This window comes from Phocoena sinus, chromosome 1 (genome assembly GCF_008692025.1).
Source record: "Phocoena sinus isolate mPhoSin1 chromosome 1, mPhoSin1.pri, whole genome shotgun sequence".
NCBI lineage: Eukaryota > Metazoa > Chordata > Mammalia > Artiodactyla > Phocoenidae > Phocoena > Phocoena sinus.
This window is the reverse complement of record NC_045763.1, coordinates 114,658,753-114,684,874: the sequence shown is the minus strand read 5'-3', so window position 1 is coordinate 114,684,874 and position 26,122 is coordinate 114,658,753. Positions and strand designations below refer to the sequence as shown.

At 52.3% G+C, this 26,122-nt stretch overlaps 1 protein-coding gene and 1 long non-coding RNA gene across 6 annotated transcripts; both read right to left on the bottom strand.

Annotated features, from left to right (window-relative positions):
* Positions 1–1,053: 1,053 nt before the first annotated feature.
* On the bottom strand, positions 1,054–12,728 carry RHBG (Rh family B glycoprotein). Of its 5 annotated transcripts, XM_032605757.1 has the most exons (11): positions 12,447–12,728; positions 7,241–7,413; positions 6,823–6,905; positions 6,579–6,729; positions 6,315–6,462; positions 4,074–4,240; positions 3,634–3,771; positions 3,420–3,553; positions 2,738–2,859; positions 1,659–1,732; positions 1,054–1,460 (listed from the first exon to the last, which is right to left on the bottom strand). In XM_032605757.1, exons 1-11 carry the CDS (start codon positions 12,631–12,633, stop codon positions 1,392–1,394), a joined length of 1,446 nt encoding a protein of 481 aa, XP_032461648.1. In that variant the 5' UTR covers positions 12,634–12,728; the 3' UTR covers positions 1,054–1,391. The 5 variants fall into 5 exon arrangements, with proteins under 5 accessions (XP_032461648.1, XP_032461674.1, XP_032461680.1 ...); XM_032605783.1 differs by lacking the exon at positions 6,823–6,905 and having other exon boundaries at positions 6,315–6,394; positions 6,579–6,665; positions 7,227–7,413; positions 12,447–12,727; XM_032605789.1 differs by lacking the exon at positions 6,823–6,905 and having other exon boundaries at positions 6,579–6,588; positions 7,227–7,413; positions 12,447–12,725.
* Positions 12,729–16,539: 3,811 nt separating this feature from the next.
* On the bottom strand, positions 16,540–19,695 carry LOC116740300. Its single transcript, XR_004345856.1, has 3 exons — positions 19,658–19,695; positions 17,556–17,732; positions 16,540–17,434 (listed from the first exon to the last, which is right to left on the bottom strand). It is a non-coding gene; the product is annotated as an uncharacterized LOC116740300 (long non-coding RNA).
* Positions 19,696–26,122: the final 6,427 nt, after the last annotated feature.

The window sequence follows — 26,122 nt, the reverse complement described above, 5'->3', positions numbered from 1 at the left end:
CCGCATGGGCAGGGGTGGTCCCCATGGGGCACTTCTCTCTCAACCTCCCTCCTTGTTCCTCAGCTTTTCTTCAACTCTGTGCTTGACCTCTTTCCCCAGCCAGACTCAGTCCCTTCAGCTACAGTGAGGATTGGAGCCTCGTGGCGGCACCTTTTGCCCCTGTCCCAGAACTAGGCCTCAGCAAATCCCTCCTTGGGTTCCTACGTGTGCATGGGTTTTGGTTTTGAGGAAGAGGTCTCTCTAGTCATGCTCACTCCTGCCAGAAGGGAAGAGCAGGAGAGGGCAGAGGGGGGTCCCAGTACTTCGGGGTTGGGAAAGGAGCTCAGGTCTACTGGGAGGATGGATTCTCTGTTGAATGAGAGATCTGGAATGACATGTAGTAGGGAATGGGAGCTCAGAAAAGTCTTGTGGCATGAATAGTGAGGACCAGAGCTGAAGCAGACAGGGATGCCCTTAGGCTGTAGGAAGGACTTCCCATTCTTGGTAGAGGATGGAGGGGCAAGAAAGGCCGCATCTTCCTCTGCTGGGTCTGGAGCGCCCTCTGGTGGTCAGATGGCTTCAGGCTGACGGAAGCCCCATTCTCTGCAGCAGCTCATTTGCCCTTCCTAGTCCCCACTCCTCAGACTCGGGACAGGGACATAAGTTGGTGCCTGGGGGCTGGCTGCTTCCAGCTTCTGAGGAGTTAGTGGCAAAGAACTCCTTATGCCCCTCTTAGTCCCAGCAGGGGCCCTCTTCCTACTCTGTTCAGAGGCCACCCAAGTTGAGGGTCAGAGTGGCAGCCATTCTGGAATAGGAAGAGCTCTCCAGGAGCCTGAGCTGTCTGCCCTATAACAAACACACACTTGCTGGAGGAGAATGAGCTCCCTGTCTCTGGAGGCAGGTCAGCCCAGTCTGGGCATCCACCTAGCAGAACACGGCATCCTAGGGCGAGTTCCATGGACCCAGGGAGGCAGGATATTGTCACCACTAAGGTCCTTTCTCACCCGAGGTTCCAAAATTGTGAGTTAGATGGTAGGAGGAGCCCCCCAAATTCCAAGTGCACAAAAAAAGGAGTGAGAGTCCTCGGTGACCGTGGTATTTATCACCCTCAGAGAGCCAGGCCCTGGCTCAGGCTTCACTGTAACGGAGTGATGCTGGTCCAGTGGATCAGCAGTCACTTGGGTGCCTCACTTGCAGGGCGTGGGGCAGTGGGGTGGGGCTGTGTGAGGCTCTCCCCTCACCACACTAGTTACAGCCCCTCCCCCAATGCTGCCTATGGTAAGGAGGCTCCTTCCGGCTCCTGTCTTCTTTCTTGCAGCAGAAGTGATGGGAACTAGAAAAGAAAAGCTTCCCAACGGTAGCCAGCCATCATATTCTAAAAGGAGAGCGTCCTTTCAAGGCCTGGAAGCAAGTTAGGCCTGAGTCTCCAGTTCCTCTGCCCTCAGAGGTCCCTGGGCTAAATCCTCATGCTCCCCAGGCACCTGGAGGGCAAGGATGGAGGAGCAGGTGAAGGGGCAGCTCCAGGGGGCTGGAGACCACACCTCAGGGAGGGACCCCAGAGGAGAGGGAGCAAGCGAGGAAGGAAAGAGGCGGGTTGGGTCAGAGGAGGTGCGGCAGGGAAGGGAAGGTTGGAGGGTGAGAGAGCCCCATGGGCCTGAGGGGCTGCAACCACATCTCACCTCCCAGTAAACCTGGTCCTCGTAGCACTGGGAGTCTGGCGGGGCGTCCAAGAAGGGCAGCCTCAGCAGGAGCCCTGGTGGCAGTAGGGGATCATGTGTGAGGCTTTTTGCCACCCCCATGGGGGAGACTGCCACTCAATACCACCGGGCACAGAGGAGCCAGGAGGCATGAGGTCAATGTGATGCCCAACACAGGCATATCACAGTGGTATTTATCGAGCACCAACTTTTGCTAGGCCCTATGCAAAGTGCTTGACAAGCATTGCCCTCCTTAAGCAACCACAGCAACCCTGCGAGGTGAATATGATCCCTCTGTTACAGAGAAGGGGGCCAAGGCTTAAAGAAGTTAAATAACTTATTCAAGTCGGCACAGCTGGGAACGGACCAAATAGTGAGTCTGTCATGAACCACAGCTCATGAGCCTTCTGTGGCCGCCTATCCAGGAGGGGTGCAGAAAGTGTTTATTGAGTAAGTAAGTAATTAAATGAATGAATGAGCTGAACCTTGTTTGAGAATGAAAATCTCAGGGTGGGAGCAGGAGGGTGGGGATACTCAATCAGACGTTTTATTCTGAAGGCCAAAAGGACTAAGGCCAGATATCAGGAAGGACTGCCTGACCTGGCGTCAGTGGGCAGGCTGCCTCTGTGGAAGGTTTTGGTGCTCCAGTCTGGTGATGAGACAGGCAGGGCTCTTCCCTCCCTGCCCCTAGCCCTACACGCTTCAGGGTCTCAGCCTGAGGTTGGGCTGCCCTCTAGTGGGCAGAGGGAGCAGCACAGGGAAGCCACAGAGGAGAGGGATCTGTCAGCCCCTAGCAGGCTTCCCACCTTCCCTTGGCATCGGAAGGGAGCAAGTACCCACTTTGTCCTACTTATCTGGAGGAAGTTACCCCTTAAATGTACAACCCCACCCTGCACCTGGCACAAAGTAGGCGCTCAACAGATACCTGTGAGTAAGTGGATGGCAGGGGGATGGGATGAAATGGCCCTTCCTCCAGAGAAACCCCCTCCTCTGTCTTCTGCCCTCCCTGGAGCTCCTCACAACGCCCATCCCCCCCTCCCCCCCAGGCCAAGGTCACTCACCTCCAAGGCTCCCACCCACAGAGGCAAATATCAGTGTGACAAACAGTCCGAAGAGCTGGTGCATGGCCTGAGACGTCGCGCTGCGCTGGCCCTTGGCTAGGAGTGGAAACACGCTCTCTAGGCTGCAGGGAGGGGAGAGTGGGGGGAGACAGGGATGGAGCATGGAGCCAGGGCTGGTCAGTGCATCAGTGCACTGCACCGCTTCCTGCAGCGGCCAAAAGGGCCTCAAGGGAGCTGCCAGGCTGAGTCACCTCCGGGCCTTTGCTCCAGTCAGGCCCATAGCCTGGAACACCCTCCCACCTCCCGTGTGCCAGCAACACCCTCACACCTTTCAAGGCTCACTTTGAGGGTCACTTTTGCCTGCCCTCTTTTCTGAGCCCTGATGTGCAAAAATCTATCCTAAGGGTCAGTATCTCTTACCTGACCCTTTAGTAATAATACTATTGAAATCATTTGTTCAATGACCTTCTGCTGCGCTTGAGTGAGGACCAAGAAGGCAGTCCCCAGTCTCGTTCACCCCAGTTTCTTCAGCTCCCAGGAGGTAGAGGAATGAATGAATGAATGAAAGAAAATAGACAGCTTTTTCTTGTTGGTCCACAATAGGAGGAAGAGAGTGAGGGACTTAGTTCAAGGGGGATAACGATTCCACTGGGGATGGGGGGTGAGGGTGGGGAGAACTCACCCATCTCCGTAAGCTTCATGGGTGGCCAGTCCAGCCACAAGGACCCCCAAGAGTGCTCCCAGGACCCCAGGCATCCCGTGGAGGTTGTGGACACCGCACGTGTCTTGGACTTTGAGTTTTGACTCAAGGGTGGGCTGGAGAACAGGAAAATAATGAGTCTCGTGTGCCCTCCGAAGACCCCCTGTTCTGCCCAGGGCCCAAGAGGCATCTGTACCGTGAAGAACTTGTACCCCAGTGTGGAGACGGTCCCAGCCAGGAAGCCAGCTACCAGAGCCCCAAAGGGTGTCAGCATCATTTCAGCCGATGTCCCCACCACAACCCCTCCGGCCAGTGCGGCATTCTGGATGTGGACCTAAGGGAGCACAGAAGAACAAGGCGTTGGAGGCCCTTTCAGATCATCACACCCACACCCAACCCAACCCCGCCCACCACAGTAGCACCTACTGCTTCGGAAGTCCCCCCACCATCTAACCCTCTAACTCTCCTGCTATCCTGTCATCACCTCATGCTCTGACCCAACGCCTCCAGTGCAGATGGAGCCCCCTGTGCCTGTGCCGTTACCTGTTCCCCTGGAGAATCCTCCTTGCAGGGTCTCCGATCTCTCCCCCGCCTCCCGGTCCATCCCTCTGCCTCTCCCAAGCCTCTCCCCCATACCATGTCCAGCCGCCCATCCCTCCCGACAAGGGCTGACAAGGCAAAGGTGCTGAGGGTGCTGGCAGTCAAGGAGTAGTACGTGTTGAGAGCCGACCGATGCTGCCCATCCCCCAGCGTAGTGGGTGCAGAGTTGAAACTAGGCCAGAAGATCCATAGGAAGATGGTCCCTAAATGGTGGGCAGGCAGGCAGAATGAAAGGAGGTGACTCCCCCACAAGGGACAAGCTGTGTAACTGCACTCAAGTCACCTACTCTCAGCAGCCTCAGTTTTCTCATCTGTAAAGTGGGGATAGTGATACCTACTTTATAAAGTGAGGACTAAATGAGGTGATACATACCAAGTGCATAGCACATGGCCTAGCCAGTACTAAATGTTCAACAAATGGTAGCTATCACAGGGTACTGGCACAAAAGGGAGCTACTTGATCGAAAACCACAGGGGGTTGAGATTTTTTAAGTATCAGAAAAGGAAAGAGGGGCTTCCCTGGTGGCACAGTGGTTGAGAGTCCGCCTGCCGATGCAGGGGACGTGGGTTCGTGCCCCGGTCCGGGAGGATCCCGCATGCTGCGGAGTGGCTGAGCCCGTGAGCCATGGCCGCTGGGCCTGCGCGTCCGGAGCCTGTGCTCCGCAACGGGAGAGGCCACAACAGTGAGAGGCCCGCGTACCGCAAAAAAAAAAAAAAAAAAAAAAAAAAGAAAAGGAAAGAAAAAAAAGGCAAAGGGCACCACATGTCAGGCACTAATCTGGTACTTGATATACATAAGAGGAAAATCACTTGTTTTATAACCTCAACTGCCCCCTGGAGAGGGTGGGCCCTGCCATAAGCACCGATGGGCTGGGCCTGCGCATCGGGGTAAGGACTGGGAGCTCCATATGCCCTGCCTGCGGGTCCCAGGTCAGTCCTGGAGGGAGAGGGGGAGGGGCCAAGGGCAGGTGAAGGGGAGCTGGGGACCCGGTAGGGTAGGGAGAGACTGCCCCTTAGTCCTGAGTGGTCCTTGGGTTGCGATGTAACTTCTGCACCTCCACAGTCTGATTAAAATCTACCACACATACACATGCGTCTTCTGAGAAGAGTTTTGGGAGGAATCAAGGACGAGGCCAGTTTTCCTGTCTGGAAGAAGCTGGGAGGCAGAGGAGATCTGAGAATGTAAGCCTCACAGGAAAGCACAGACATCTTGGGGAAGCCTTTGGGCTTCAAGCTAAACTTATCTGGGTCTCAAAGGACAAGGAGGCCTCAGCTGACCTAGGATTCCACATGCTCTATTTCACAACAAACCCAGAGGTGAGCAAGAAATACAAAACCAGTCTCTTTTTAATGTAAGAACGGGCACTTCGGTCACTACTCAATACTACCCTCAAAAACATAAAATAAAGCTTCCCTGGTGGCGCAGTGGTTGAGAGTCCGCCTGCCGATGCAGGGGACACGGGTTCGTGCCCCGGTCCGGGAAGATCCCACATGCCGCGGAGCGGCTGGGCCCATGAGCCATGGCTGCTGAGCCTGCACGTCCGGAGCCTGTGCTCCGCAACGGGAGAGGCCCGCGTACCGCAAAAAAAAAAAAAAAAAAAAACATAAAATATGGATTTCCTTTCCTGACTCATTAGTGAACAAAGAGAGAGGAGCAGAGGCCAAGGCGGAGGTATGCGCTTAGGAGAAACAGGTGGTGATGATGGGGCTTGCAGGTCAGACCCTACTGCTCTCCGGCGTGACCTACGACCTCTCCTTCTCCCCCTTGAGAGTGCAGGGGCTTCCAGGAAATCCCCTGAGAGGACGTGACCTCCGGAGGGGGGACGCAGCCCCAGGGACAAAAGCCTGGAGGTTAGAGATGGGGAGAAGCTGAGTCTGTCTGGAGAGAGAGCGCGGGGAGAGTGAGTGGGGGGGGGCAAGGGGGGGGAGGAGTGGCCAAGATCCTGCAGGGGTGGGTGCGCCAGGCTGAGGAGTCTGGTATCTAACTGTCGGTAGTGGGGACCCTGGAGGTCTTCAACAGAGATTGGTGCCCTCAGACTTCGATTGAGAAAGGCCCCTAGGATGGATCTCAGGGCATGTGCGTACCCCAGTGCTGAGTTCTAAGAACCTGTCATAAAACTACTGAGAATGGTGAGCATGGATTCCCGGGGCTCTGGTGGAAGAATCCGAGTTGGAAGGGAGTTCCCAGCCAGAGCCCCAAGGATTCTAGGTGGCACCCCCAAGACCAGGCCTGGAGATGAACCGGCCCCGTACCCACCACACCTCAGCAGGCCTCACCAATCATGGCAAAGAGGTCCGAATGGTAGACGGAGCCCTGGCGATGCTTGCTCTTCTCCAGCTGGGGCCTATAGAGGACCCTGGAGAGGACCAGCCCGAAGTAGGCACCAAAAGCGTGAATAGTCATGGAGCCTCCTGCATCCTTCACCTGGGGAGGTGGAGCTGAGGTGGAGGGGCAGTCCCTCGCCCCTACCCCACGCCCTCCCTGCTCAGGGCCTGGCCCTGGCCACTCCCACTCCTCACCCCATCCCCATCCAGACTCACCCTGAGGAGACTAAGGAGCACAAACTCGTTGAGGCCAAACAGCACCACCTCCAGCAGGGCCATGAGCAGAAGCTGAGCCGGCCCAGTCTTGCCCAGTATGGCACCAAAGGAGATAAGAACAGCCCCAGCGCAGAAGTCAGCATTGATCATGCTGGGGGGTTGGGATGGGGAGGGTGAGAGGGGGCTGGAAGCGAGGGCAGCCCTGGGGGGTGGGGGGAGGGGAGGAGGCAATGAGCCTACCCACCTAAGCTCTTCCCCGGTAGGCAGGAAGGTATCACCTCGCCTTTTTTGTGGATGCGGAAACAGAGTCTCAGGGAGGTTCTGGGCCTTAGCAAACAAAGCCCACAACAGGTGGAAGAACCAGATCTTGAATCAAGAGCTCCTCTGAACCCTGCCCTTTTCCATGACACTATCTATCCTCCCAACATCTCTTGGGTAATAAGGGGCCTAAAGAAATGGGGACGTGGGGCTCGAGGATGGGAGAAGAAATCAGGCAACAGAATAGGCAGGGCACCTAAAAGAAATCAACGGATGGGTCAAAAACCTGGGTCAGGGAGCAGACTTGAGGGACTGGGTTTGAGCTGGGTCCCTTGGACAGGGGCCTCCCAGGTAGACCTGAGGGGAGCCAGGGTGACCGCCACTGCCCACCTCTCTACGCCTACATGGATGTGGCCACGGTGGAAGGAGTGGAAGAACCCCTGGACGAGTGTGGACCACTGCAGGGCAAAGGCGGCCGAGAGGAAGGTGAAGCCCACGCTGCTGAAGCCGTAGCGCTGCAGGAAGACCATGAGGAAGCCGAAGCCCACGAAGATCATGGTGTGCACATCCTGGAAGCCTGCAGGGTGGAGGGGGCATTCAGGGCTGCTCAGGCTGCCACCCATCCACCAATCAGCCATCCTGCCAGTGCCCCCAGCTCTCACCAGCCAGGGCCGCCCTGAGGCTGGAGCCGAGCTTATAAAACTCCCTGGGCATGGCCGGCCTCCCAGCCCAGATCCCCCATGCAGAGCTGGCCAGCTTGGAGCAGTGGGACCCAGACTATCCCTGCTGTTGCCAGGTCAGAGCAAGAGAGTAGAGCCTTCCGCTCTCTTCTCTGCCCCACTCATTTGCCCTATCCCTGGGTTGCTTACAACCAGTGAAAAGTCCAACCTTTCCTGTGTTCTTTCCTGGCGCAGTCCCTGCCCTCTGTGCTGGAAATTCTCTTCCCCTTCCGGGTTTTCTTAAATTTTCCCTTTCTGTCGGAAGTCCTTCTTGATGTCTACCCTCCATTCCTCATACTTCAGAATCTATACCTCTCCATTTTCAGGATTTTAAATTTTATAAATTAATTTACAAAAATAACTTTAAATTGTTAACAGAGATTATCTCAGAGAAAAGAAATTGAAGGGAGGGGGCAGGGCTGCTGAGCTGTACAACTCTGGAGCAAATAATGCCCCCTGGAGGTAAGCAATACAGCCACTCCGGGAAGGAGGATTTTACCCTATAGTTTGTTTCTTTCTATACTTTGAATGTTTTAATTTTATAGATGAATCGCTTGAATTTTTTAAAGTGTCAGTGGGGATTCTGGGCAGGGAGATTTGGGGTCTTTTCTGTTTGCTTTCTATTCTGTGTAAAAAAAAATCTAAAATAATAAACATTAATAGTGAAAATGAGATAAATACAACAATTTGCTTTTGTATTAGTTTGTTCTGTGCCCCTCCCCCCATCTACTTGTAAATAGGGTTTGAAACACAACCTACTATGATGTTCAGCCAGTGCATCTAGTCCTGTTTCCTTTGTCTTGGGTCTATGTATCCACAATGCTGTGCTATCTTTGGCTGTAATTGAGAAATACTAGAGAAACACTTGAGTGCATTATTGCATTTGTTGTAAATAACTTACTGAGAAACAGGGTCAACCATGACCATAAACTCTCCTTTCATAGCTCCATGTGAGAAATTTCTCCTGGAACTTAGTACTAGGAAATGTCATTGCCCCTGAGGAACCAGGAGCTGGTTTGCTTTCCCTCATTCATGTGATAGATGTTTACTAAGCAGTCATGCACCAGGCTCTGGGAATGTAGAGCTGTCGGTGGAGGACAGCCATCAAAGGATCAAAGAATCACATGTGTGAGGCTTCCTTGATTCTGATGAGAACACATAACTGACCATATTACCCCTTTTTCCTAGCTGCCTGGAAGCTCAGAGCTACAGGAATTTCAACTATAACAACTGTAGGCCTTCACAGTGTTTATTATTTGTGTACTGCTTCTATACTTTTCTTATTCACGTTTTTGTTGTAAATGGCCGCGTCTCTTGTAGAAAGAGGCAGATCACAAAGAAAGAAAATCACAATCACCTTTTTTGTTTAAAGGTGAAGCACCAACAAGCCAAAAATTTATTACTGAACTTTAGAATGTAATCAACAACTTTGAGAGAAGCAAATTTTTCTGCTTTTGTGTGTGTGTGTGTGTGTGTGTGTGTGTGTGTGTGTATGTGCTGTGTATGGGCTGATAGGAAATGAGTTTGCAAGCCCTTGGCAGAGGGTTGGGTGCATGTTGGAACTGGAGGTCTACAGCTCAGCTGCCAGCCCCAGTGGCCAAGTGGGTGAGGGTCTGGAGGTCCGCTGGCCTCACTAAATGTCTCCACCACTGTGCCACTTTTCCAGCCCAACACACTCCCCAAATCACCCAGATCTCTCTTCCCTCTCAGATCTCAAAACCCAACAGAAAAGGAGAGGTATCTTTTAGAACTCAGCCCGAAGCCTTAGTTCTTTTAGCCTCACAGCCTGACTTGTTTTCTCCTTGTGCAAACAGTAAAGGGGGTGCCATGTCTGTTCTTTTGCCCAAGGATAACAAAACAACAAAAGGGGCTGGGTCATGCCCATTTCATGCCGAAACCCGCTCTAGAACTTGTCTTAAATGGCAATAATATTTACATCTCCCACCCCGAGTTTGTTTGGAATCAAAACTCAATCCCTTGGCCTTTCACCTGGAGTCTAAACATCAAGAAATCTCCTTTACTCATTCCACTCTGTGGAACATTCCACACAGACATTCTCCATGGACTGTGGTGGGTAAGGGGCTATTCCAGCTGGAGGCAGGGGGATAGATGAGATGACCCCTCAACATTCCCTTCAGGGGATCCCTGGGTTGGGCAGGATGGAGCCTGTTTTCCATCACATCCCCACCCCCACCAAACCCATGCACCTTTGGTTGGAGAGAAGATAAAAGCCCTCTAGGGCCACCTATCACCCTCCCTCCTTCCCTTATTGCCCCTCCCCAACTGCACCAGATGACTCCTGAACAAGGTCAGACTGTGGGACAAAGGGACAGTTAAAGCGGGGGCTTTAGCATCTAACAGAGCTGGATTTAAATTCCAGCACCTCCCCCCTCCACTTCTCACCGTGTGATCTTGGACAAGCCACTTAACCTCTCTAAGCCTCAGTTTCCTCATCTGTAAAGTGGGGATATAAAATGTGAGAAGCAGGAAAAAGGGAGTGGTAAGCTGGGGAGGCCATCTCCCCCCACCACTCTACCCCCACGTGCCTTTAAGAGGGCAGATAGGGCTGTATTCTCCTAGAAAAGTCACAAACCACTCTGGTCCCAGTCACTTCCCCCTGCCCCCACCTCAAGAAAATCCTGATTCCATTTGTCCTAAATCCCTCTCCCTGCAAGTCAGGTCTCAGAGATATATAAAAAAGAACCTGTCCATATTTTTTCTTAGAACCCTTTCTCATCTTTGCTTCTGTGTCCCCTGTATCCTAGTCTTTTCCCCTAGTTTCTCCCCTTCTTTCTTTCTCTCCCTCTCTTTTTTTTTTTATTGGAGTATAGTTGCTTTACATATTGTATTAGTTTTCCCCCTTTCTTATTTTCCATTACTTGCCTCATAGGATAAGAAGTTTGTAATGTGGGGGAAAGTCTGCAGATGGGGAGTCAAGAGACCCAGTTCTAGGCTGGCTAACTTGCTGTGTGATCTTGGGCAGTCACATGACCTCTCTGGCTCTCTCTCCACATCTGAGAGGAGTAGATCAGATGAGCTCTAAAGGCCCTTCCTATAGAGGTAACAGACAGATACTCAGAGCAGCCACGCATTTGGCATTGGCTAATCCCACAGCTAAACAACAGCGGCAAAACTCTCTTTCATCTCCCAAATCAAAGGGCAGTGGCTACACCACCCTCTGGCCCTGACCACTTCTCCAGGACACAGGGATAGGTGAAGACTTGGCTCATCAAAGCCCCACGCTCCACGGACCTCACACCTCCCTCCTCCCCAACCCATCCCTGCACCAGGGTCCCAAGTCCACAGGGATAGAAACCTAGTGCAGTAAAAGAGGTAGGATTCCCACTGCTATTCCTCTTATTGCAATCCAGGGACAGAAAACTGTGCATCCAGGAGAGCCTACCATTGCAGCAGAGGGATGAGAGGTTGGGGGTTTCAGGGAGGACTGTGAAGCAAGCAGGGCTTGGACGCTGTGAGGCCCATGGGAGAAGCAAATGGGGGTCCATGGCAGGCAGCCAGGTCAGACCCTAGGACAAGAGCTTACCTCTCGCAGCCTGTGGACTGTCCCTGCCCAACTCCCCATCTCTGTGGACAAATGTATGACCCCAAGAGTCTGCCATCCCAGCTCTGTGGCTCTGGCTTTGATTCCAGCATCCATGGCTCACCTCATGCAGCCAGAATTGGGGTGAAATGTGGGGCGGGAGGAGCTGTAGCCCTCCCTCGGCCTAGGATGGCCGGTATTCTGGCACTTTATGCCCAGGTCCAAGCCTCCACCTCACCCTCTCTATCCTCAGCATTGTGAGCTTCATTTTCTTGGGGTTGGGGCTGGGAGAGGGTCAGGTGGGGACACACTGCCACCAGCTCTGCATACAGAAAGTAGGGTAATAACAGCCTGGGATTTTTATAGGAGATTCTCACATTCTGGGCCTCATTTGAATGGATATCCTTCAAATGGAGGCATCTTTCTCCCCATCGCTCAGATGGGGAAAACTCAGGCTTAGAGACCTGGTCAAACATTTGTGATGAAGTCTGGGAGATCTGGTCCCAGCTGCCCAGGGCCTGAGTCACAAGGTTGGGTCCCCAATCTTGAGGGAGAGGCTCTGTCCACAACAGGGGGCAGGGGCTTAACCTTCTCCTTCCTGGGCCTTGTCAGCAGGCAGGTGAGCTGTGGTGCTAGGACCTGAGGATGGCTGAGTCCTAGTTCCAGCTCTGTCACTCACATGGTAGGTGATCATGAACAAATCACAACCCCTTTGAGCCTCAGCTTCCTCCTGGGTGAAATGGGCTAATGACCCTGCCTTGCCTCCTTTGCAGGGCTGGGGGGCTGCTACTCTGTGATTGGCTGGTGGATAGTCACATCATTTTCTCTCTGGCTCTGGAAGGACCAGCTTTGGGGGACTGGGGAAGAAATGTCTCAGTCCACTAGTCTTGGCTGCCTTCACAGCTAATACCATCACTGCCTCCTGTGCCCCACTCCCTACCTCCCCTGCCCAGATGATTTTTTCCCTGTGGTCAGGGTGGAGGCCCCAGGAAAGGCAAAGTCTCTGAACAGCCCAGCAAAGCCCAACTAGGCCAACAAGAGAGTAGGTAAAGCTGGGGCTTCAGATCTGGGTTCAAATCCCAGCTCCCTTAATTCTGACAGCAAGACCCTGAACCAGCCACCTAACCTCTCTGAGCCTCAGTTTCCCCATCTTTGCCTACTTCATAGACTAAAGGAGAAAAAATGCATGTGCCGCCCTCAGCATAATACCTGGAACGTGGCAGACGCTAGTGAAAGGGTGTTATTATAATAAATCTGGGGCACCTTAGATCTGGGCATGCAAGTGCTCCCTCCCAAGACATCGGGGGAGCTTAGGGCCTTAGCTCTCCCCGTGCCCTCACCCGCACTCACTTGGGTAGCGAAAGTAAAATTCATTGTCCGCGTTACTGTGGTTGTGCCAGTGCCAGAGGGCAGCGTCGGTTTCATGGTTGTAGCGGACAAAGACCGCAAAGAGGATGGCGGTGGCGCCCTGGAGGAGGAGGCACAGCAGGGGCAGCTGCAGTCGCCGGCCCGCGGTGCGGCGGGGAGACCCGGCCATGGGATAGAAGCTGCGAGTCTCCGGCTCCGGCTAGGGCTCCTGGAGCGCGGCCCTGGGAGACACTCAACGGGCGGGCCGGGCAAGTTTCACTCGAGCCAGGCCCCGCCCACTAGAGCCAGGCCCCGCCCACAAGGAGGCTTACCTGCCCGCAGTTCCTGGCTCCAGCCCGGGAGGCGGGGAAGGGTGGGCGGCGTCCCAGGCCTGAGGTGGGGCAAGGAGTGGAAGGCGATGGGGCGTTTGTACCCCCAAGTCCTCTTTCCTTTGGGCCAGCTGACCCTGGCGCCGTTCCGGTTGGGACAGGTCCTTGGAAATGACCCTAGAGAGGCGCCCCATGTTCTGCCTGCTGGGGCGCAGCTGCGGGACCGCAGGGGGCGGTGGGGGGGAGGAAGAAGGGAGGGCACCCGCCCCCTCAAACATGCTGTTAGAGAGTGTTTCCCAAAGAATAAGCGGCCTTATAGGCTCAGACTTCCCTGGCCGAGCCCCTCCAGGGTTAATACAAGAGAGAGGAGAGGGATTACTCAATCTTTTGTCCAACTGAAAAGGCGATAGGGAACGGAGATTAAGAACAGCCGGCTCTCTAGGCATTGATGATTAACCTGGCCGGGGAGGTCTGAGCCTTACCCCACTCCCAAGCCTCAGCCTCCTCACCCGCGTCTGCATCCCACAACACTTGTAGGTCAGAAGGCTGGACCTGCGAGCAGGCTGGGCAGGGGCCAACTGACACTTGGGTTCCCTGCACGTCCAGTGTGGATATGAGAGGGTCTGGGCTGCCCCAGCAGCTGGAAAGAAGGGAAGCTAGATGGCAGAAGAGTCTTCTCAGTTAAGAGTCAAGAGACCCTTGTTACACAAGCAAGATTTGCATCCGCTGGGGTCCTGGTAGATAGACAGCGAGGAGGCAGCTGTTAATTGAGCACTTACTGTGAACCAGGCTTCAGAGATGAACTAGATGACCCCTCCCTCCAGGAGCCACTCTCCAGTTGGGAGAGAGACACTTAGGAGAGAACTGAATTACCACTGGGGTAAATGTGTGACCCTGGGAATCACAGAGGCTCTGGGGGCCTAGAGGAGAGGCTGCAGAACCCACAGGAGTGGGGATGAGGGAGGGGACAAAGATGGAGAATTGCTTCCCGGGAGGTGGTGTCTGAAGGCAGCCTGGAAGGCCAACCTAGAAACTGAGTAAGTGAAGAAAGGAAAGGAGATGTTTCAAGAAGGGGACCCACATAAGCAGAAACCGTGCACACGTTCAAGGTGCTCAGGAACTGAGGCCAGGGGTGGGTATCAGCAGGCAGAGGTACATGGCCTCTACCCAGTGGGTGCCGGACCCCTGGAGACCTCTAAACAGATGGAGGACCCTCACATTATTGGTTCTGACTCCCAGAGGCCACAAGGGGCTTCAAAGAGGAAAACGTGAAGGCCAGTGGGGCTGGTGGTGGGGAAGGCCCTCTGTCTACACTGCCCGTAGCCTAACCCCAGCTGTCTGAAGGGGTTGTTGTGTGGGAGGGACTTGTGGGTATTTGCAAAGATGTCTCAGACCTCAGCCTGAAGGAAGAGCTGCCATTCTCAGGGGATGTGGCCTAGGCCCATAGGGACCAGCCACTGCCCAGAACTGATGCAGGGTAGGGCTCCTCCTAGGAATGGGGGTTGCCTCTTCTCAAGAATTGTAAGAGACAGGAGTGACAGGGGTCCCTGACCCTCCTCCTTGCTTCCCCTTCTGCCCTCTCCCCAGTTCACCTCCTCCCTACCTCCCCTCAGGGGCCTGAGCCTCTGGCCCAGCATGGGCTCTGGGGGACAGTTGGATTCTAGGTGCCCAGCCAGGCAGGCATGGGAGGGTGGTAGCTGCCTCTGATAGCACTGCTCTACCAGGCTGAGCAGGCTCTCTGGCCTTCGGTGGCCCCTGGCCCCAAGACTCTCTCTCACTTCTTGGTCAGCCAGATGGCTGTTTTCTAGCTCCTCTGCAGGTGGTGGCATGGGGCGGGGGGGAGGAGAAGATGTCTGGTCAGCAGCCTTTGGATAATGATTCTCAGATAATTCAGCATCTGGGGTATCCTCCCAGGTCCAGCCTTCTGCCCCAAAGGTTCAGCCTGCTTCCTGAGCCCTGTTTGGGAGCAGGGGTTGCCCTGGGTTGCACGGGCAGGGACTGGACAGGCCCTTAAGGGGAAGAGTCTTCAAAAGCAGCAGAACGCGAGAGAGAAAGGAGTGAGCTGGGCCTTCCCAGCATCTTCTGGGAGCCTCCACCCTGATGCCAGCCTCCTCCATCTCTATTCACCTGTTGTCTCTCTTAGTCTCTCTGAATTCCTCTGAACCTTTGATTTTCCCTCTCCTCTGTTGCTCATTCATTCATTCAACGAATATGCACTTAGCGTCAACCCTAAGCCAGGTCCTGGGGCTGTGACCTGAGGTTCTAGCCACACGTGTAACATGGTTGGGTCCTGGATGCCTCCAGACTTGGCAGGTGTCAACCCTTTATTTGTTGGATTGTGGGAGGTCTAGAGGGAGCCTCCTGGAAGGGCCAGGATAGCTGGGCCAACCTCTTGAGGGCATACTTGGAGACCTTTGGAGAACTGCTAAATACCATCTTTATAGGAGGATCTTGTTTTGTTTTGTTTTTTTGCGGTACGCGGGCCTCTCAGTGTTGTGGCCTCTCCCGTTGCGGAGCACAGGCTCCGGATGCGCAGGCTCAGCGGCCATGGTTCACGGGCCCAGCCGCTCCATGGCATGTGGGATCTTCCCAGACCGGGGCGCGAACCCGTGTCCCCTGCATCAGCAGGCGGACTCTCAACCACTGCGCCACCAGGGAAGCCCTGGATCTTGGTATTTTAACAACTAATGGGTACCATCTGGTATCACTCCTGGCCCAACAGAGAGCAAAACCCTGACAGTCCTCCCCTTTTGAGGGTCCCCCTGGACCACCCGCCCCTTCTGAGGGCTCTCCTGGCAGGCCTACACCTGTGAGGGCTCCCCTGGCCCACCACCCACTATGGAGAATCTCAGTCCATGGTTTTCTTTTGGATTGCCAAGTGCTGTCAGGGCCCCTGGCCCTTCCTCCTGCCTTCTCTGGCCCTGAAGACTCTGATGGAATGGGGGGGCTTCACCTCTCACCCCTTCCTCCACCCCTGACCTCCTCTCAGGGCCCAAACTCTGTCACCAGCTCCCATCCTGCCTGGCCTGGGGTCTGCCCAATCTTTGACCTTCCATCTCCAGTTTCCAGCTGTGACCAGCTGGGCACTTGAGGGTGGCCAAGGGGAACTGGTGTCCGCTGCTTGCCCTGGCCCAGCCTGGCCAGGCTGTCCACGGGGACCAGGGTTTGGGTTACTGAGTAACTCGGGGTTGCTTGGAGCTGTTCTCTACTGGGGTCACCTCCTCCCTATTCCCTGCTCTCTTGGCTCAGGAATCCCCAAAGCCAATTGGGTCCTTTTGCTCCATCAAGCTATCCCCAGTGTTTATGGGGAACAAAAGAGAAAAACAGCAAAGCGCCAGAATCAGTAAGACACCTGTTTGTTCATTCCTTCCTTCATTCAATACACCTTTGCTGTGTGACCTCAGCACATTGTTGAGCTCTCTTTGAGTCTCAGTTTCCTTATCTATAGGAGTAATAATATTCCCTTTGTGGAAGTGTTATGAAAATTACAAATAATCGATGTAGAGCACTGGCATTTTCATAAGCAGTCAACAGATATGGTTATTATTGTTCTGATTGGCTGAGCAGAGAGGGCAAATGGGTTGCTGACTCCAACATACTATGGGCACATGCGCCTCTGGGGACAGGAAAGGATGGAGGGGGCAGACACGGTCTTGATGTGTTTTCCTGTCATCGGCTGGAGGCGGTGACCAGCAGAGTCTGGGGACTAGGACAAGCATATTCAGAAAGGGCCATCAGACCAGCAGCCCCTGTGACACAACAACTCTTGAATAGAGGAGATTTGGGAGAAGGCAGAGCCTTCATTCATTCAACAAACATATATTGAGCACCTACTGTGTGCCAGACATGGTGCTAGGGGCTGGAGATCCAGTGGGACGAGATATATCCCTGGGTGGGGGTGGGAGGTCTATCTGGGGCGGATGCAAGTGAATCAGCAGGCAATCGCATTGCCAAGGTGATAGTGGGGGAGACAGGTCCTATGGGGACCCAACCCATGCTGGGGGTGATCAGCGAAGGCTTCCCAGAGGAAGTGAGGCTTACCATGAGATCTGGCCTAATTTCACAGGTAAGGTGGAACAGGGGGATTCCTTTTTGTCTAACAGTCTGGTATGAAACTAGAAAAAGAAACTATACTAGAGAACTCCTCAGCACCCATTTTCTGGGGGTGGAAAATCCCAGACCTCATTTTTTCCCAAAAACCACAGCCACAGTGGCACCATACAAAATATTGTTGTGCTTACATACAGCCAATGGTAAAATCAAATATGGCTTTCTGTCCCCAGAGGCTCACCAAAGTAACTTCCATGTAAAAGATCGCCAAAATCAGATTACTTGTGTTTGTTAAGGTTTCTTCATCTGTAAAATGAAAATGACAATACCTTGGGAAAAATGTTTGTCAGAAGGCAGTGATATCAAATTAAAATGTTTTCCACTCACGTAATACATTTTGTTTGCATTCCTGCTATGTGCCAGGTGCTACGCTATGTGCCAGATTCTGGAGGAATATCCTCCACGTTCCATCACCATCAAACAGAGTAGAATCATGCTCTGTTCTCAGGATGCCACGATGGATGAGATGTAGTCTCAGTTCCCAAGGCCTGACAGCAGCTCTGCTTCAGTGGCGCACTTCTCGCGATCCTGTTGGGGGTCTGTGATCAATTCCTGACCAGTAAAATTTTGAAAGACAGCAAAGAGCAGAAGGTGAGAGTGTGACCTTAGAATGAGAGGGACAGAGGTCAGAGTCGCAGCTCTGTCCAAAAGAGATTTTGGAGAAGTTGCTTACCATGCCTTGAACCTCAGTCTCCTCATCTGTTACATGGAGATAAGAAGAGTAATAACCCCACAGGGGTTGTTGTGAGGATTAAGGTCCACAAATCACGTGACATGTAGTACGTCTTCAATAGTACAGCCATGGTTGTGACTGTTGATCAGCGCTCACAGCCAGGGAAGTCCCTCAGTCCTTAGTTTTAAAAATATAATTGTGTTCAGTTAAGTCTCAAGTGCCTGACTGGAGCCACTTGAGAGAAGAGCCAGGGGGGACCTCCCTGGCTGTCCAGTGATTAGGACTCAGCCCTCACTGCGAGGGCCAGGGTTCCATCCCTGGTCGGGGAACTAAGATCCCACAATCCATGTGGCACATGCAAAAAAAAAAAAAAGAGATAGAGAAAAGCTGGGAGGGAATCTAGGGTGCAGTGGAATTGCATCTAGAAATGGGTCAGGCGGAGGTGACAGCAGTTAAAGGGAGCGGGGAGATGAGAAGCCACATCCCCACTCCAGCTTCCCTTCCTCAGTTCTCCTAAGGATTCTGCTGCCGCCACCAAACCAACCAAAACCACACTCCGCCCTGGACGAGCCAGGAAAGCCGGCTCAAGCCCTACTACGTCTCCCTCTGCCAGGAGCTGTTGTTCAGGCATCCTGGTGTTGGACCCTTGCTCTCCTAGGCCAGTCGCATCCTCCCCTCCCCCAAAGTGAGTGACACTTTGTGATGAACACCTCTCTTCTCTGGAAAGGGAGCAGTTGGATAGAAATATTCTTTACATACAACCCAGGACAGGACAATTGTAAAGGTTGGAAGCACATCTTCTCTGCCCCAGGCCTGAAGCAGCCGGGATGGAGGTGGTAAGATGGTTCCATAAGGTTTGACAGGAGCTGCAGAAGAGCGATCAGACTGGGCTATGATCAGACTCAGCCTCCCTGGGGCACATCTGGGGACGTGGGCTGTCTGCTCTGATCTCCCTCCTGCAGCCCCGCTAGCGTACCAAGCTCCTGAGACACAGAGGAGAATGTGGAATCTGAGTCTCCTAATGTTGTTAAGCAAGGTCATGACCATTCAGCCGTTCATTTCGTAGCTATTTATTGAGCCATGCGTTGCAAGGTCAAGCAGGCCCTGCTTTCAAACCTGAGGACCTGGCAGTGAACAAATAAGCATTGTCCTTGCCCTCATGGAGCTGCTGTTCTAGTGGGGGAGACGCACAATAAACACACACAAATAGATACATAAGATGTCACGAGAGGTTTGTTGAAGGAAACAAAGCTGGGCTAGAGGATAGAGTGACAGGGGTGCTGCTAGACTGGATTGCTAGGGAAGGCCTCAGGAGGGATGGAAGGAAGTGAGAGGGGATCTTACAGACTGATAGGCCAAGGGAACAGCAAATGCACTGCCCCTGAGGTAGAACAGCAAGGAGTGTGGCAAGAGCTCAGTGAGCCATGGGGCAGTGCAGGAGGGGTAGCGGGGGCCAGCACACGGACGGCTCAAGGCCCTGGTGAGGAGTTTGGACCTTACCGTAAGGATAACGGGGAGCAATTTGAAGGGTCAAGAGCAGAGAAATAACATGACCTGATGTATTATTTTAAAGGATCCCTCTGGCTGTCTGGGGAGCAAGTAACCAGTCCAGACGCCACTGCTGCAACCCAGGCAAGAGCCGACGGTAGCAGTAACAGTGCAGAAAGCAGTCAGATTCTGGACGTAGTGGGTTGGCCCAAAAGTTCGTTCGGGTTTTTCCTTGACGTCTTACGAAAAACCCGAATGAACTTTTTGGTCAGTCCCATATTTGGAAGGTAGAACTGACAAGGTTTACCGAAGGATTGGATATGAGGTGAGAGAGAAAGGAGTTGCTATGGACCGAATTGTGTGCCCTTAAAGTCATACGTCAAAGTGCTAACCCCCAGGGTGATTGTATTTGCAGATGGGGTCTTTGGAAGATAATTCGGTTTAGATGAGGTCATGAGAGTGGCCCCCTCATGATGGGATCAGTGCCCTTATAAGAAGAGACACCAGAGAGCTCCCCCCACCTCTTTTGCTCTCGCTTTCACTCTCGCCCTCTCTGCCAAGTGAGGTCAACAGAAAGAAGGTGGCTGATTGCAAGTCAGGAAGAGAGCTCTCACCAGAAACAGATCATGCTGGCATGCTGATCTCAGACTTCCAGCTTCCAGAACTGTAAGAAAATAAAGCTCTGTTGTTGAAACTCCCAGTCTATGGTGTTTTGTTATGGCAACCTGAGCTGACTAATGTACGAGTCAAGGATGGTACCCAGGTTTTTGACCTGAGCCACTGGTGGCGGGCCCATCTCCAGCAGGGAACCGAGAAGACCCCTCCCAAATGCAGCCTGTTTCTCCCTCCAGGCTGAGAGATTCACTTTCCAGACTCTGTACTTTAGTTCTGGCGGGTAATTAGTTCAGGCTCTTACTGCGTGCCCCTTCTTCAACTAAAACAGGACTTCACCTTCGAGGCCCACCTCAAGTATGATTCCCTCCCTTTGGGCTCCTTGTTGTGTGCTCCCCAAATTAGAGTGCTGGATGCCCCGTTGGGATTTATACCTCCACCCCTTCTCTGGACTGGGCCACCTTGAGGGCAACCCCTCTACTGGGCATGGCATGGTCCCCACACCCAATTGCTGACTGAAATGTTGGGCTGAAAGGAGACAGGACTTTGACTCCACCAGGGTGAGTCCTTTCCAGATCTCCATCCTCGAGGGCCCGCCCTTCCCTACTGCTTCCTCTGCCAGGCCCTCCACCCTGAGACAGCTGGTCAGCTGGCAATGGAGCTAAGTCATCACACCAGTCCCCACCTTCCTCTGCCAACAACACCTTCACCCTAGGCTTGCAGCTCCAGCACTCGCAGCTCAAGCCAGTAGCAGGTTAGCTCCCATGGAGGGGGCAGGCCACACCCCTCCATCTCCGTGGGCGTGGGCAGTGATGGTGGACAGGAAAGAGGGGGACCCCGCCCTGTTGGCTGGGCTAGGCTCCCTGGCTGGCTCTCAGTGTGCCCTTCACTGTCCTATCTTCTTAGCCAGATCAGTTTGTAAACAATATTATCCTTCCCACTTACTCATTCAATAAATATTTATCTATTTAAGTATTTCATTTTATTAGCCATTTAAATATGCAGCAAATGGCTACTGAGAGCCAGCTATGTGCTGGGCACTATTCTATGCGTTGGTCACACAGCAAGGGAAAAGCTGTCAAGAACAGGAACAAAAAACCCCTGATTCTTCACTAATGAGAAACTTACTAAAGTTCTTTCTAACTGTATTGTTTTAAAATGTGTCACTACTGGGAGTTCCCTGGTGGTCCAGCAGTTAAGACTCAGCACTTTCACTGCTGTGGCCCGGTTCAATCCCAGGTTGGGAAACTAAGATCCCGAAAGCCACGCCACGTGGCCAAAGAATAATAATAATAAAAAAACGTGTCACTCCTTGAAACTGGTGGTCTGACGGCATCAAACTCCTGCCAAGTGGTCTGCAAATATCAGATGAAAAAACCCAGAAGATCCTGGGTTCAGGAAGGGAGAAGCTGGGCCAGTGGGGTGGAGGAGTGTCTTGGGGAAATGCTCCCAGAGAACTCCTCCAGGGTTCTGAATCTCCCCTTCCGATCTTCATTTTTCCAAGCTCTGGACACACCTGAAGTTCTGGATTCAGTTAGAACTGCCACATCTGAGATGAGCAATAAACAGAGAGGCAGGTTCAGATGACAACCACAGAGGATGTTACAGGAACCGGGGCTGCTTTATCTGGGCAATGGAAGTCTGAGATTGCAGGGGCTGGGGATGGCACTATTGGTTCCTGTCCTCACCACGGAATTGGCTTACTAAGTGCTTGGAGAAAGCTGTAGGAGTCAGACCCAGGTTTAGGTACAAGAGCCTTCTAGCACCCAGACCTGCTGCCCTGGGAGGAGACTGGGCTTCCTGCAGCTGGGCAGGTAGCTGGGTAATTCCTGGCAGGAGAATCATAGACACAGAGGGGTAGGGGGCCTAAAGCACCCTCACCAGAGCCACTGCGGGAAAGTTGAAAAGGCTCAGATGATTGTGAGAGACCCCGTATGGCAGCACCCACTCCCTTAAGTGAACCATGCTGGCCTGGTGGAGACACTGGATCAGTGTCCCTCTGAATCATTTGGGTTGGGGAAGAAACTGAAAAAATACCAGTGCTTGCCCCCACCCCCAGAGACTTTGATTTAATAGGTTTGGGTGGAGTCTCAGCACCAGTATTTTTCTTTTAAAGCTCTCCAGACAATTTCAATGAGTAGCCAGAGGTGAGGATGCTGATCTAGACCAGCACATCAGCCCCCTGCCACCGGGGAGCTCGTTAGAAGGGAGAGGCTGGGAATTCCCTGGTGGCGCAGGGGTTAAGAATCTGCCTGCCAATGCAGGGGACACGGGTTTGATCCCTGGTCCAAGAAGATCCCACATGCCGCGGAGCAGCTAAGCCCGTGCGCCACAACTACTGAGCCCATGTGCCACGACTACTGAAGCCCGGGCGCCTAGAGCCCGTGCTCCACAGCAAGAGAAGCCACCACAGTGATAAGCCCGTGCACCGCAACGAGGAGTAGCCCCTGCTCGCTGCAACTAGAGGAAGCCCGCGCACGGCAACAAAGACCCAATGCAGCCAAAATAAAATAAATAAATAAATGAAAGAAAGAAAGGAGAGCTCTCAGGATCTGCCCCAGACCTACCGAATCAGAAACTCCAGGAGCGGGGCCAGCAGTCTGCATGGAACAAGCCCTCTGAGTGATTCTGATGCACAACGACGAACTTTCAGGCCTTTTCTAGCTCTAAGAGTCTCAGAACCTCAGGGAAACAAAGGTCGATAATGGCTTACCCTCTTCACCAAGGATGTGCGTTCATGGTTGAACCTGCTTAAAGAGCAAACCAGTCAAACCAGTCAAACCTGAGATCACAGAATGGCTTCACTTCTTTGTTAGTGTCTCACTTCCTGAAAAATCCAAAACAAAAACTACCCATCTTCAGACTTTTTCAGTAAGTGTTCAGTTTGGCAGCAAACAGTAGTCCTTGAATCAGATGCACCCATCACCTCCTGTCTCAGAAAATCGACTACTTGAGTCCTTAGGACCCTACTGCTTGCTTTATGAGGTCTTCACTTATGGGACCCTGCCATCCCCTTGGCTTTCATCCCATCCCCAGGAGTCGGTGTCAGTACACAGAGGGAAGGACCTGCCAGGCCAGAGCTGGCCCAGCTCACCCAGAGAAGAAAGTGGTGGCAAAGCAGGCTTGAGCAGAAGATGTCAGTCCGGGCACCACTGTTCATTCAGTGGAAAAATGCCAATGTGTCAGTGGTAAAGGGAAGGGAAAACCAAAACTCTGTGTCAGAGGAAGCCCACAGCAGAGGGCTTATTTGCAGGGAGGTAGTTTAGCACTCGGCGCTAGAGGTTCTGGATGAGACCAGAAGGCTGTGAGGATCCCAGGGTTTCCATCCATCAATTCCACCCCACCCGCTCTGCCCCAGTGTAGAAGAGAAGGAGGGACCCAGGCTCCCCTCAGAGATTTTTCTCCAGGCCTTTCTCTTGGCCTCAGAGCAATTAGAAAGGCCCCAGAACCCAAAAAGGAATCAAGCCCTGGAGAGGAAGTAATGGCAAAATCTAGTATCTCTAGGATACACAGTCAGGTAAGAAGGAAGAGAAACAGTAGTTAGTGAAATCTCAGCCCCATTGAGGGGAAAGCCAGGAGGAGAAGGACACTGGGGGAATGCCGCTCAGGCACACCAGCCATCTTCCTTCTCCCATACCCATCCCTGCAATTCCCTCTGAGACACTGTCATGAGGATGTCCCAAAGGCACTATCACGTGTTATAACAGGCAACTATTCTGTAAATTCTCTGGACCCTACCTCTTGCTCCAGCTAATGCTGCGGTGACAGTTTCATACAAGCTTCAACCAGCTAAGGGCAGGTACAACCTGTCAGTGTCTCTCCTTGGAATCTGTGCCACCCCTCCCATTTATTGCCCTGGGGCTTCTTTGCAAGAACCTACAAAGACTTATGCATGTGTAAACTGGAAGCATGGGGGTGCCAGGGACTGAATGTAGCCTCCCAAAATTCTAAACTGAAACTGAAACTCTAAGTTGAAATTGAAACTCTAAACTCTACCCCCTCAATGTGATGGTATTAGGAGGTAGTACACTGGGAGTTGATTAGGTCATGAGGGTGGAGCCCCCGTGAATGGGATTAGTTCTCTTAAAAAGGGACCCTCTAGAGGGCTTCCCAGGTGGCGCAGTGGTTGGGAGTCTGCCTGCCAATGCAGGGGACACGGGTTCGTGCCCCGGTCTGGGAAGATCCCACATGCTGCGGAGTGCTGGGCCGGTGAGCCATAGCAGCTGAGCTTGCGCGTCTGGAGCCTGTGCTCCGCAACGGGAGAGGCCGCAACAGTGAAAGGCTCGCGTACTGCAAAAAGAAATTTTAAAAAAGGGACCCCAGAGAGCTCTCTCACCCTCTTTTCACCATGTGAGGATACAAGAAGTTGGAAGAGGACCCTCACCAGAACTCGACCAGGCTGGCACCCTGATCTTAAGACTTCCAGCCTCCAGAACTAAGAGATCAAATTTGTCTTTTATAAGCCACTCAGTATACGGTACTTTGTTTTTCTGTTTTTTGTGTTTACTGACGTATAACTGACTTACAATATTATATTAGTTTCAGGTGTACAACATAGTGATTCGATTTGTATTTTATTTTATTTTGTTTTGTTTTGATTTTTTGACCATGCTGTGTGACTTGCGGGATATTAGTTCCCTGACCACGGATGGAACCCAGGCCCTCGGCACTGAGAGCATGGAGTCCTAACCACTGGACTGCCAGGGAATTCCCTCGGTATCTTTATACATTACAAAATGATCACCACTATGGTACTTTGTTATAGCATCCTAGACTGATTAAGACAGGGAGTTAACAATAGTGGGGTACTCTTGTCCAGCAGGGGTCAGGAGCCAATAGATACACTTCCCCTTTTCATTACCTCTTTTCATTTCATTTCATTTCTCAGAAATGGTTCTGAGATCCATTTCATGAGGCTCCTCAAAAGGTCCTGTGGGATTGAGCATGAGTCACCTGTAGTGGTGGCCAACTGAATGATGCATCTTTATATCATCTTTCCCTTCTTCCCTGTCCACTCCGCTTGTTCTGCATACCTTCTCTCTGGATCTCATTCCCAAATAAACTACCTGCATGAAAAACACTTGATTCAGGCTTTGCTTTGGGGAGAAACTGGCTAAAACAACTGGTTCCAGACTAGAATGAAGACTATCAGGATGGGATTTTGGAGCTGGATCACTTTTTAGTTAGATGGCAAAAAGGATTCCATTGCTGGTAATTCCTGGTGTATGACAGCATCAAATAACTAAGATTCTCACCAGTGGTGGACTGGGATGTGGTAAAAGGTGAAGTGTTGGCATTTGTGATAGCTATGACCCTTTAATGGCATGGGGGCAATGGTAATTTATAAGGATTGGCTGGCTTTTAACTGCTTTGGAAGCCTTCAAAAAAAAGAAAATTATAGGCTCAGGTCAACTAACAAACAACTCAAGGCATACCACGAAAGTCAGAGAGCCTCTTTGGCAATGTCTAAGGAGACTCTCATCTTAGTTGCAGGGCAGACAGTGAGAAAATCAGATACGGGATCTAACTGAGGGTAGCAGAACAGCAAAGGAGACTGAATGCACAGCACCAACAGGTCTCCTATATCAAAGTCAGGACCCTGATAGGAAAAGAGTAAGACTCAAAGACCTGGAATGAGACATCTGTGCGCATGAACCTGAGAATTTTGAACCTCCAGCTTCATCTGAACACTCCAGGTCAGCAGAAGCAACCCTCTCCCCTTGCAGAGATTAGCACCACCATCAAATACTTAAAGGACACAGGGATGGTAGTTTTGTTGGGATAAAGTGATGGATACATAAGTGTTCATATACTATTCAATTCATTTGTCTGGCTCCTGCAGAAGCCAAACAGAGTGGATGATAACGGGTTACCATAAATTTAACCACATGGTAGCCCCAATCATAGCTGCCATACTGAATGTGGTATATTTACTGGCCAGCTTCTAGCATTGATATGTGACTATTGGTCTGGCAAGTGTGGTCTCTATCCTCCTTGGTAAGGATGGTTTAAAGCAATTTGCCTTTATATGAGGACAGCAGTACACAATCACTGTCTCCCCATAAGATCATGCTAACTCTCCTGTTCTCTAACCAATAGAGTCTGAAAGGAACTCAATTGTCTTGACGTGCTGCCCAACATATGCCAGCCCACTATATTGCTGATTTACTAATTGGACTTGATGATCATGAAGTGGTAAGTAGTTTAGTAAGACTAGAAGGTTCAGGCTCCTGTCTGTATGGCTGTTAGTGTGACTGACGCCATCTTGGGCCCTTACAGTTTCTCCTGACCTTTCGCTGACCCTACCCAGGACTGTAGTGTGCAGTGAATCACTTCTCTGTCATCAAGGGCTTTGTAGTTAATAGATATTTCCTAATAATCATTCGGACTAGGTAGCCTCTATTCTCTGTTAGTCCCCAAACAATGATGAAAAACCTTCCCTGACATATTCCCAGTGCCCACAAGAC

Bases quoted from the DNA above. Each gene is read 5' to 3' on its own strand.
- RHBG (XM_032605757.1), bottom strand. From the start codon at position 12,633: ATGGCCGGGTCTCCCCGCCGCACCGCGGGCCGGCGACTGCAGCTGCCC. The intron at 6,463-6,578 runs GTGAGTCTGGAT...CCACCTCCCCAG, and splicing joins TGCTCCTTAGTCTCCTCAGG to GTGAAGGATGCAGGAGGCTC. The intron at 3,554-3,633 runs GTACAGATGCCT...CCTGTTCTCCAG, and splicing joins TGGGGTACAAGTTCTTCACG to CCCACCCTTGAGTCAAAACT.